The 11,864-nt window shown below is 41.8% G+C and overlaps 1 protein-coding gene across 2 annotated transcripts in view; it reads right to left on the reverse strand.

Annotated features, from left to right (window-relative positions):
* Window positions 1-10,996, reverse strand: part of LOC137106006 (corticotropin-releasing factor receptor 1-like) — a 61,201-nt gene extending 50,205 nt beyond the window's left edge. Inside the window, exons 1-4 of one of the 2 annotated variants that reach the window (XR_010911884.1) lie at window positions 9,574-10,993; window positions 5,547-5,634; window positions 4,295-4,354; window positions 3,785-3,910 (exon numbers count right to left, since the gene is read on the reverse strand). Coding sequence is in view for 1 of the 2 variants with exons in the window: in XM_067488979.1 (XP_067345080.1) it covers window positions 3,785-3,910; window positions 4,295-4,354; window positions 5,547-5,634; window positions 9,574-9,603 (304 nt within the window). In the remaining variant the exon portion in view is untranslated. Of the gene's footprint in view, window positions 1-3,784; window positions 3,911-4,294; window positions 4,355-5,546; window positions 5,635-9,573 lie in introns of both variants that reach the window. The other variant, XM_067488979.1, reaches the window with a different exon arrangement.
* Between the last annotated feature and the right edge of the window lie 868 nt (window positions 10,997-11,864).

Here is an 11,864-nt window from a genome sequence, read left to right on the forward strand (position 1 = left end):
AACAAGTCTGGAAGCAGAGTCTTCTGTCACATACCGTTAAAATCTGAGTCCAGGGTAGAGGAGAAACCAAATCATTGCATAATCAGCTGCTTGTATACATGGAAGTACAGCCAGCGGGTTACTAAAGTGCGTGAAAACAAACAATGAGGAAAAATGCAACTTGACAGCTGTTAGCAGTGGTGGTGAAGACCAAGGAACATAGACAACCTAAACATTTCTTCAGATTTCCAAGCTGCTCGATGTGCAACAGCTGACTGGCTACAGTATCTGTTAGCAACCTACAAGACCACGGCCAGTATTTACGAAATAGAATAGCAGTGTCCATTAAATTTGGATTTTCAAGAATGAGGGAGATGTACAGAGCCCAAGCAACTACAAAGTCAAAAAGCTGATCAGACACACCATGAAGCTGTGGAAAGAGAAGTGGAAGCTGGGTTGAGAGGAGAGGTGATTATCAGTGAGCAGCAATTATAGTTTCAGGCCAAGAAAGAACAGCACAGATGCTGCGTTTGCTTTGAGAGCGTAGATGGAAAAGTACAAAGAAGGCCAGAAGGAGCTGCACTGCCTGTTTGTGGCTTCAGAGAGAGGCGTCGTGGTACTGTATGAGGAAGTCGGGAGTGGCAGAGAAATATGTGAGGGCGGTGCAGGACATGTGTGAGAACGGTGTGACAGCGGTGAGCTGTGAGGTAGGAATGACAGACTGGTTTCATGTGGAGATGGCTTTGCACGAAGAATCGGCTCTCAGCCTCTTCCTGTCTGCAGTGGTGATGGACAGGTTAACGGATAAGGTCGGACAGGAGTCTCCATAGACTATGATGATGAGAGGTAGAGGTCTTCACTGGAGAGAAGGAGGTTGAAAGTCGGCAGGAGCAAGATAGAGTACAGGGGCATAAATGACAGAGAGGGTGGCAGAATGAAAACAATCTCAATTTAACCGAACGCAAATTTTAAATGCCAAAAGCTGCAATTGGTGGGACAGAAAAAGATGGAAACTGATAACGTGCTGTGTTAACCCCAAGAGAGAGGAGTCAGCCAACAGGAGAAGCAGTGGCCAGTTAGGTTTAATGTAAACCTGAGTTTACCAAGACATTCTCTACCAAAATCAGCGTCATTTAAACAATACAGCTCAAAAGGTCATTATTGTCTCTTGAATTCCCACTTTACTCATGTAAATTCATGACTACCCAGAACTTTCTGTGGGCTGGAAGTTTGTTACAGTTTCATTCAGAAATCTATTTCAGACCTGTGAAAAACCTACCACAACTCTATACGCAGAGATACATTTTCCAAACTGAAGACATCTGACGTGAAAGGGATCTGAGGACAGGCAGAGGCTGACAGGAATGAAGAGACCCGAAGATAATTATACCAGCTGCAAGAGCCAAACAGACCCAAACACGGAGGGAACAGCAAAATACAAAGCAGCACAATGTTCACCAATGAGCAGATGTGGCTAAAAGAGCACAGTTCTCCAGTGTGCTGTGAAAAACGATTTTTCCTCCTGTAAAGATGAGGACACACGTGCCACTATTACGAGTGAAGTCTCAATGATGACGACCTCCGTGGATTAAATAACGTGTAGAAACATCAAGGACAGGACTTCCATGAGGTTTGACCTAAGACTCAGTGCAGCCTGTACACAGGCATCAGTATTTTCACAATGTTAAAAGGACTTTCTAGTTCAGTAGTCCTGAACCTGACGAGAATAATCTGCTGAATGTGCAGCTCTGCTCAGCTTTATGAAATTTTATATTAGTTTTCAGCTCATTTGTGTGCAGACCACAACTACAGCTTTGCTTTCAGCAGCAGCTGCTTTCAGAGGAGGAGCTCTACAAAGCCACTGTGGCCGACCTGCTCAGCAGCAAACCGACAGAGACATGAGCTGGTCAACGTAGAGGAGAATTTAGCAGCTACAGAGCCAGAGAATGAGAAACACAGTTAAACGGGAGGGAACATTGAAATTAGATTCAGCATGTCAACACAAACACCTTTCCAAATTTACAGGAACGTTTCTCTGTCTGTTAAGCAAATATGTGCTTTAATTACTTAAGTGCAGTGTTCAAACTTGACCTGACACTATTTTTGCAGCACATTACTGTACTTCAGTGAGTTTATGATGGATTTTAGGATTTTACTGGTTAACTTTAGCAGAGTGTTACTTGGCAGTCACACACACACACACACACACACACACACTGGTGTCAGGGATTAGTACAAAGCTCCTTTTGGTAAAGTAACTCACTAAGACCACTCTCAAATAAAACATACTACTAAAAATGTGCTAGAAACTTCCCTGATGACTGTAATGATCACCGCACATGTAACAGTCCCCCACTCAGGTTTGTTTCTTTGTGATTATGAAGGGGTCAGAAATTTGGGTTCAAACGTTCAAATCCAAACTGACAAAACATCATATTGATCAAAGAAACAATATTTATGCACAAAATTAATTTTGTGAATGAGTTTTAAATGTTTTCTTTTTTACTACTGTTTGCTTTTTCGTTCTTATATATTAAGTGCAGCATTTGCTCTGTTCACAATTAAACACTGGCACTATGGGAAAAATCACAGGATTCATCCTCTGGGGAAGATGAATGTTTACAGCAGGTTAACCTCATAGTGACACTATGGGAAAAATCACAGAATCACATGAAAATTTGCACCAAGTTCCAGAACTTCCTGCTTATAAATCTTCTCTTAAAATCCTGGCGTTTTAACTCCATTTGAGATATTGGCTTTTACTGTTTGATTTTTTTTGTGTGTGTGTTTATTTGTTGTTAACTTGGTATTATATTTATTTTTATGTTTGTGGCTTTAAATGTCTTATATTTATAATTCTTTGTGTGTTTTACTTGTAGTTACGTTTGTGTACGGCACTTTGGCCAACTGTGTTGTTTTCTTAAAAGGTGCTTTATAAATATATATATATATATATATATATATATATATATTATAGAAATCCATTGTGGATCAAACAGATACGGTCGTCCCCAGAGTCATTCCACTAACGTGCTAAAAAAAAAAAATGTAAATTATTAATTTCTCCTTTTTGGGGACTGATTTTATCTCAGAATAGAGCAGGGGATGCAATTTAGGGAGCAGATCTGTTTCCTGCAGCTATTCAATTTCAGTTGAGCTTTTAAGAGTCTGACCTTCAAAGAAACTGAGGAGCAGAGTCACTTGGCTGCAGAGCGGAAACCTGAACCACTTTCTTACCTTCACAAAAAAACAAAAACAGCCTAAAAATCGGATTTCTAAAATATTTACAGCTACCCGCACATTAAGCAGATGATATTATGGGATTGTATGACTCAGATCATCTTTAAGAAAGTGGATTTTAGTGGGAGTGGTTACCAAAATGAAGTACAAACACTATTAATATAACGCATCTCCTGCTCCTAACATGTGGCTGCTGAGAAATAACTGTCTACATCATGTTAACAAGCTTAAGCAGCAGCTTTAAGCTTTGCTTTGTGATATTATCCATCTTTCTTTCCTTCACAGCGGTTGCACTGCTCGTCTTTCCTTCAGTACATAACACTCCTCTCTTCTGGGAATTCATCCTGTATTATCTGCAGCAGTCCTACTTTTGTGTAAACATGTTTTTACACTTTTGTCTGTCTCTCGCTAATTTGTATGCTCATGCTAATTTCTGTATACACAATTACGTAAACAGGATTTGCTCGAGGGGAAAGATGCGGAGAGGGAGCGAAATCAACTCAAATCTTGTTGTCAATCTACTGTTTCTGGTTTTCTTTGGCAGCATCTGACAGTGTGGACTCACTGGTGGTGTTGTATCTGACACCGTAGAACATCTCCGGGCAGGGTCGTGACACCATCTGGCCTGCGCTGCTCCTGGGCCAGCAGGTGCCAATGCCATCGATGGAAGTCTCGCAAAAAAGTCCTGAGCCTGAAGAAAGGGGACAGACATGTCTGACATACATTCTTGGCATGAGTCAGGACTACATATAGCCACAGTGAAATTCTGACAATGCTGCACTGAGCTTAGCACTAAATTATGGAGCTGAATCAACTGTTTGTGTGCACAGGTTTTAATGATTACTCCTAAGCTTTCGTTGGCTGTTCTGCGCCTGAGCATCATCTCCTGTGGCATAATTCCAAGTCTATTTCCAGCATTGTTCTTGTCTTTGATGTTAGTCCCTATAATCCAAGTTCAGATCAAATTCGTGTCCCTCGTGGGGTATCCCACAACAGCTCTGCACGCTGTAACTCCAGAAAACATCCAATTTTAATATTTCATTGTTTTAAGAGAAGAATAATGTGTCCAACTCACCGCCCCATTGTGCGGTGGCATTGCCCAGGGTCTGGTTCCAGGAAGAAGCCAGAGTCTGTACTGCAATTCAAAGAGAAAAGTTTCATCGATAAGTTCAACGTCTGTTTGCAGAGTTTAGAGGAGACTACAGCAAAATCTCACTGGATACATCTTAAAAGCGACAAAGGACGAGCAATGCAGGGCAACAGTAAACACTGGTGACAGACCTTTCCCCAAGCAATAGGAGCAAGATGGCAGCAAATATGAATCCAGACGTGCCCTGAGGGTCAGCCTATTATTTCTGTAATAACTCAAGATGATATAAATTAAAAGATACGGAAATAAGCATGTCCTGTGGGGCAAAGTTGAAACTCCCTTCTAATGCTTTCAGCTGGCTTTTAACCCATGTTTTTGGGCTGAGAAAATGAATTAATCACAGTAAAATATGAAACGAGCACTGGTACATTTTAGAGACTGTTAAAAAAAAAAATTTCTACAATACATTTCTTCAGCCATCAATTTAACAAATATGCATCATTGGACTAGCTGTAAGCTAATGTAGCTGTAAGCTAATGTAGCACTCAGAACAGCAACGTCACTTACACAGTATAAGAGATGTTACAAATCCCAGTGACACTCAATTCAGTGGTTTATTCTTCTCCACTGTGTGGATTTGCTGCTTTTTCATAGTTGTGTGTAACTGTAAACTCTGGACAAATCAGGACCATTAACACTGTGGACAACTGCAACCGGCCAGGAGACTACATGCAAAAGTGATTAGTCAAATAAATTCCGGACACTTTTCAGTCAGCGTTTAAAAGGTAGTGAAGCAAAGCCCAGGCCTTGTCATAGCAGAGCAATGTGGCAGTTAAAGAGAAAAGAAAGCTTTGTTATTGCTCGGGGCATCTTTATGAGAATTACCAGAGGCAAACAACAAGAATAGTTTATCAGTGCGTGTGTGTGTGTGTGTGTGTGTGTGTGTGTGTGTGTGTGTGTGTCCTGGGTGTGTGCTGTGGTTAAAACTGTTTTATCCCAACATCTACTGTACGTGTGAGTGAGTCTACACAGAAATGTAATACTATGTAAAGATAGTTTGCCAATATCCACAGGGGGAAAGTTGTGATTGAAGACGAGGGATTAGACGAAATAGGAATGATTTTTTTTTTTTTTTTTTAAATCACGTGTAGCAAAACACTCAGGCTGGATGGTGCTGGAAAACAAGGGCCTTTGTAAAAGCTTGTGCAGTTGTAATAAAAGTTTGTTCACAACTTACATGAGAAATTCCCTGACAGCATGAGCAGAGCCTCACATGTCAAATCTGCCACGGAGGCTGACGGCAGGAGGCTCAGGACGACACACACCTGTAAACAGAGGTCAGGCTTCATCAGTGAATCAGAAGTTATCACAGCATCAAGACAAACAACAGTCTCTCTGTTGTGGTGTTTTTAATGTTTTTGCCTTTAGTTCATTTAATTCCCTCATGACCAGTAGCTGAATCAAACTGAGTTTGGCCCCGGAGGAGATTTATTTAACAGCGGCTCTAACAAATATGAAGCACATCATTCACCACTTAAACGCTCCTTTATGCCAATAGACAAGACGTCCATAATATATAATGGCAAAGAAATTACTTGTCTCCTTCTTAGTGCGTTGTAATGTTATATTAAATATTTACGTATGTGCGTCGGGTGTGTGGTTGCAGATCGCAAACTTTGCATGTGTGCAGAGGGGTCTCTGTAAATAAATCTAAAACTATAAAAAGGCAGCTCAGAAGTCGTCATGCACCTGTATCTGCTGGAAGCCTTTTAAACACGAGCACCCGTGTTATGATAGCATCTGCTCCGTTTACAGTACACACCTGAATGAAAAAGGTGGGAACGGGATAACTACCTGTATTTAGAGTGTTGTTAAATGACAGGAAGGAAATTAAGGGTTGGAATTATTGTTTTTTAACACTCACACACACACTTTAGCTTTAGCACACACACTCCTGTTTGGATGAGAATTACCGTCCTCCTCCTCTTCAACTCAGTCTCTTCAGGACAGAAGTCAGACCTGCCAAACAACACGGCATCAACTTCAGCCCTCTAAAAACTCTGCCAGAAATCTGGGGGTCAACACTGACAAATAATTAGGCTTTACTAATCACATCTCATCCATCTCTCTGGCAGCAGATGTGCCCTCTCCAGCATCAGAAAGATCAGACGCTGCCTTTCTAAATATGCTGAGCAACTCCTCAGCAGACACTGGTCATATCTCAGTGCTCTGCTGCTACCAGCAGCACAATTAAACCCTAAAAAGATAAACCAAAATGCAGCACTTCTCATTTTTGATAAGTCAAAAAGGACACATCATACCACTGTCCATACGCCTACAACTCAACAGCACCTTCCTACAATCTCTCCGGCTGCACTCTGACAAAAAAACCATCCCAAGCAAAGTTTTTTTGGGGGGAAAGCGATTTTACAGCAGCGCGACTCCAAATATTAACAAAACGGCCGACGGTGAAACACTTGCACATTTTCCTACGTACTTAAAGTATTTTTTAAAGTAAAAGTGTCTTCTCAGTCTTTCACTTGCATCTCACAAAACAGCAAGACTTTTCCCAGCTGTGATTTTAGGCCAAACCCCGACATTTTTCCTTAACCTGACCTGACGGAGGACTTGGACTTGGGAACCCACCCAAACTAAGACAGTTGGCAACACACACAAACAAAACAGGTGAATGTGTATGACGTGCTTCATGTTGCATAGCGAAAAACAGATGCACTGCCTGCGCACAGGCAGCAGCTGTCAGTACGAGTATGAGGAGAAATGAGACACAGAAAACTGCAAAATGTCATCGGTTTCCTTGTTTTGTTCAGACTAAACCGGCCTCTCTAACTGAACCCTAACTGGGTTACAGCTCGGTGGAGCTGCCCTTGAACACGACTGGGTGGCTACTATTGCGCATTAATCCAATGTTTCATTTCAAAATAAATAAAACATTTTTATGAATAATGGAGCGTCTGAAACAGTAAACACATTTGTCAAAAACAAAACTGTAAATTCAGTACAATCCCTCATATGTGTGTCTGTGCCTGAAATACCTTTCAGAGTATATAGTCACTTCATATAAAATGCTAGAGTGCCCCAGATTTCAAAGCTGGGTTCCTTATGGTTTACTGCGTCTGTTTTACACTCAGTGACTGTCGGGCAGGTATCATGGTGCAGTAACCTACTGTACCAGCTGTCCACCTCCTCCCAACTGATTTCAGCTCAACTGACAGCCACAGTCTAAATGGGATAAAACAAGCCAGTAATACAGCTAACGTGAATTTCTTCAGTACTAAAACATAATTTTCTCAATAAAAAGTAAATGGACACAATTATGAACACAAGTGAAAAAATGGACAGGATTAATTGCATTGATTGGAGCAGCATTTTTGTTGCAGTTGCTTGAAGTGAACAAGTGGAGCTGCAAAAACCTCAGTTATGTAACAGTGTTTCCGTCTGTAATTAGGTCCCACATACCTAATTATTGCAGTGCAATGGACATATTTAACCACGTTTTAATTCTCTGCTCGACCGATTCTGGACATTTTGGGGCCTGATGCTTTATCATTCTAAATTCAGTTTTATTCGACTCCTGGTCTGTCTCCTCAATATCATCCGTCCAATTAGCATCTGGGCATGGACACCAGTTCCACACGCCCTGCTTATTAATTTCCCTGTGTGACTGTAGCATTGAAGTGTTCAGCTCTTTACAAGTGTGTTCGCCTGCTAAATGTCACTGGCACGGACACAGAATGACCCGCTCTGCTCGCGCTGTCACTGAGACAAGACTGAACAAGACAGGCTGCAGGTTTTAGACAATTCTTATAACAAGTCCATTTGCAGTGAAAGCATGAGGACATTTTCAGACTGATTTCTTCACCATTAATAAAGTACTAAAAAAAACAACATTAAGGACTCTGAACTAATATGACCTGAATGTTGGGACACTGTGCAAATCATTTAAAACCTATTTCTCATTAAATAAAAGTACAAAGATATATCAAATTTAATGCTTTTATATATAACTTACTTACTTATTTTTAAATTTAAGTGTGCCTCAAAATGTTGGGACAGGGACACGTTCACTGGTGTGTTGCCTCACCTCTTCATTAAACAGCCCACTAAAGTGTTCAATTCACTTTTATGTAAATGGAGTTTGTACAATTCTAAAGTACTTCTGATATTTCTCTGTATGATGGTAATGCTGTAGGTTTACGGCATTACCATTAAAATTACAAAGTACAATCAGTAAGTAAAACACTGCATTATTATATTATGTGTTACCACCTTGACAGCTGTTATATTCATGTAATTTGGCCAGAATACATTATTATTGATACTCCTCCTATGACTGTTAAATAACACTCAAGAAACACACAAGTACCTTAAAGCTGTACTTGAGTCCAGTACTTGTTAATGTACTTTTTGACCTTCGCAGGCATGTGCTATGTGAGTTGCAGTGAGTGGGGTGGGGTGTCTTAAATCACAACAGTGGGGACGTGAATAGAAAGCAGAGGATTCCTGAATATTATTAGTGCAGCGGCTCCCATCACACAACGGGCAGAATTCACCTCAGGCATCTGTAACATCAGGATTTGTCACTACACAGACCCCAGGCTCTTCTTTTTGTCCAGGACGGACAGAGATGGTTACCAGTTATCTGCTGCCTGCTGCTGTAAAAACCGCTGAAATTGTTTGACTAAGAAACAAACAATTTTAAGTTTCAATTAAGTGCACTTGCTGCATTAACACTCTTTTTCGTCACGAGTGTGAGGCAAATCCGGGTTTTTCAGCATCAGCATTTGACTCTCAGATAGGCTCTAGTGGAGGAGTCCGTGTCACCCGGGATCGTTTTCTCATGCCATCTTAACCCAGAGTCCCGGTTCATGTGACAGTGTTTATGAGCAAACACGCAATTTGCAGCTTCAGCGCTTATTTCAACTAATGTGATGCAGACTCGGGACTCCAGCGGTGCCGTGGGACGTGGGGGAGAAAGAAAAATCCCCCATGTGTCTCTGTTCGCGATTACTGTCCTGCTTCAGACAGATATTAGATGAGGGGTGGTTTTTATGGCTCTTTTTATTTTAAATATGAAATGTAAACAATGCCCCGAACTGACATCTGGATGGGACGATGGGGCCAAATCCCTTCGCGTCAACATTACACCCAGCTGCAGTCAGTGAACATAAGACCCATCATGCTGCTTTTATGAAACCTTTTCTATTACGTGTTTGAACCTGAAGCGCAAAAGGTGCAGAACTTACCTCGAGCAGAAAGAAGCGTTTGCAACGCATTTCCACGCCTTTGTTTTTCACATAATTCCCATGCGTGTGATTAAATGTCTTCTGTGGACTTGACCAAACCTTCCCAGGGCTGGAGCGCACTCCGTCGAGACTATTCCGTGAGTTTAATTGCGCAAATCAAAAGGTAAATTGTTGGTTGGAGCCAAACAAGGCTTGTGAATGTCACCAGGCGAGTAGCCACAGAGACGAGGTATCCAGATAATGTACCGGGTTATGTTCCATTAACATAATGTAATGACGAGCCCGGGAGGAGAAACGCTTCAGCTGCAGGTGATGGACTGTCCTTTCCGCCCGGTTTCTCCTACTCAGCACCATCAGTTTGAGTTACAGGGCTGGAGACCGAAGCCACCTTGGGGAGACGCGCACCATCACACGGACGCTGCCGTACCCTTAAAGTCTGGACCTGGCCCAAAGCTCCTCTTCAGATGCATGATTTACCCCGCTTCTACCAGCTTCTGCCCGCTTGTGCCTCCTGCGCGGAGCCGCTGTGGCGGTGGTTCGTCTCCCTAACGCGCCGCCCACGTTGTGCGACTTTATCGGGAGTAAGTGACGCGGCTGAAGAGTAACTCAGTTCCTCATGGTGGAGTTAATTCTGCAACACGGTTCCAGAAGCTAGTCTTTAATCCCTTTGCAATCTAGACGTCACTGATATGAGAAAGTTAAAGCACGGCCCCGGGCTGAGCGGATTTTGGAAGGGGCGGATCCGTGCGCATCACTGGAGAGAGGAGAAGCGGTTTTTAAGGGTCCAGGAAAGGACACTCTTAACATGTGTCCCCATTTTCAGTTGAATTATTGCCAGAGTTCAGAGTTAACAGATTTAGCTGTGAGCTAATGTGGACAGATGGTTCCACTGTGTCAAAAAAAGTATCTCCGGAGGACTTTCACTTAAAATTCAACTGTTCTCTGGGTCTCAGCTGTTAAGATGAGTAAGAGAATTTAAACATACACAGACCATTTTCAATAATAAAAAAAAGAGCAGAGTATTCTCTGGTTCCAGTTTCTCAAATATGTTTGAGGTCTGGACTGTTAGTGACATATGAAGATGTCTCCTTGGACATTATCTGACATTTTATAGGCTAAACAATAAATCAGCACACCAGTCAATAAGCAGAAAAATCATTAGTTGCTGTCCTAGTTAAGATTTCCATCCTGTCACTGCTCATCTTGGTCTAAAGTTTACACATTATTAGATGTGATATTATGCTAACATGCAGGGATGGAACGGCTGTGAATATCTGTACACCACAGAGGCTTTGAGTGCACAAAGCGCTTTATGCACGGTGCCCTAAAGCTTTCTTTAGAGCCACTGATGTGCAACAAGGCATTATTCAAAACATGCTTTAATCCAAGGTGACAGTGCCCTCCCTTGAGTATGTCATCTCGTGAGGTGTCAGTGGTGGCAAACTGGGCTATAAGATTCTGTTATTAGTATGAACCTGCTCCTCTGAGGACGCAGTGTAGATACATGCATGTAGCTACACGGTGTCTGTGAGGCCAGTTTATAGGTGCTGAAATAAATCAGCTTAAACAATTTGACGAGTGTCATGCTGGATTTAGCAGAACCATTTGCTTTGGTTGATTTTCTGACGGCCACCTGGTCCTATTCAAGAAAATCGAAGGTTATGTAAGGCAGTCATTTTAATTCCTTTGTCTGCAGCTGCACGAGGGTACCATCAAGCAGACAGTGGTCCATCTCCATGCCCCCCTCTTCATCATCCTCGTCTATTCTAGTACACAATTTCTCAATCTAGGCATGAGACATCCCCAGCATTCATCACGTGGTGGGACTGGGGTGCAGTGCATTTATGTGATGAACATGGATTCAGCCCCGGTAGATGTTCAGATAAATGCGCTGTTCTTCCAACAAGTGCATCCGGTGATGAAATGTACAACCTCCAGACAGCCCTCAATCAGTCAAGACTGCAGATAGTTTGGTGGGAAGAAATGAAAATAACAAAGTGAGTTCTGACATTCTTATTCCAAAGAGGTGCACGTTTGTGGAATAGCTCAACACTTTGAGCTATACAGGCTTCATCTGATGCGATAATAAACTTAAATCTGTCCTCAAGCAAAAAAGTGACAAAAAATGTCACCATTCACAATATCTTAATTTCTAGATGAATTTGATGATGAAATAAACTGACATTTTAAACAATAGTTAGTTGCAGCATTTTCAACCTAAACATTTTCAAAGCATTAAAGTTTATTCTTGACGTTGGAAAAAATAATACATGCAGCCATCCAAACTGAAG

This window comes from Channa argus, chromosome 20 (genome assembly GCF_033026475.1).
Source record: "Channa argus isolate prfri chromosome 20, Channa argus male v1.0, whole genome shotgun sequence".
NCBI lineage: Eukaryota > Metazoa > Chordata > Actinopteri > Anabantiformes > Channidae > Channa > Channa argus.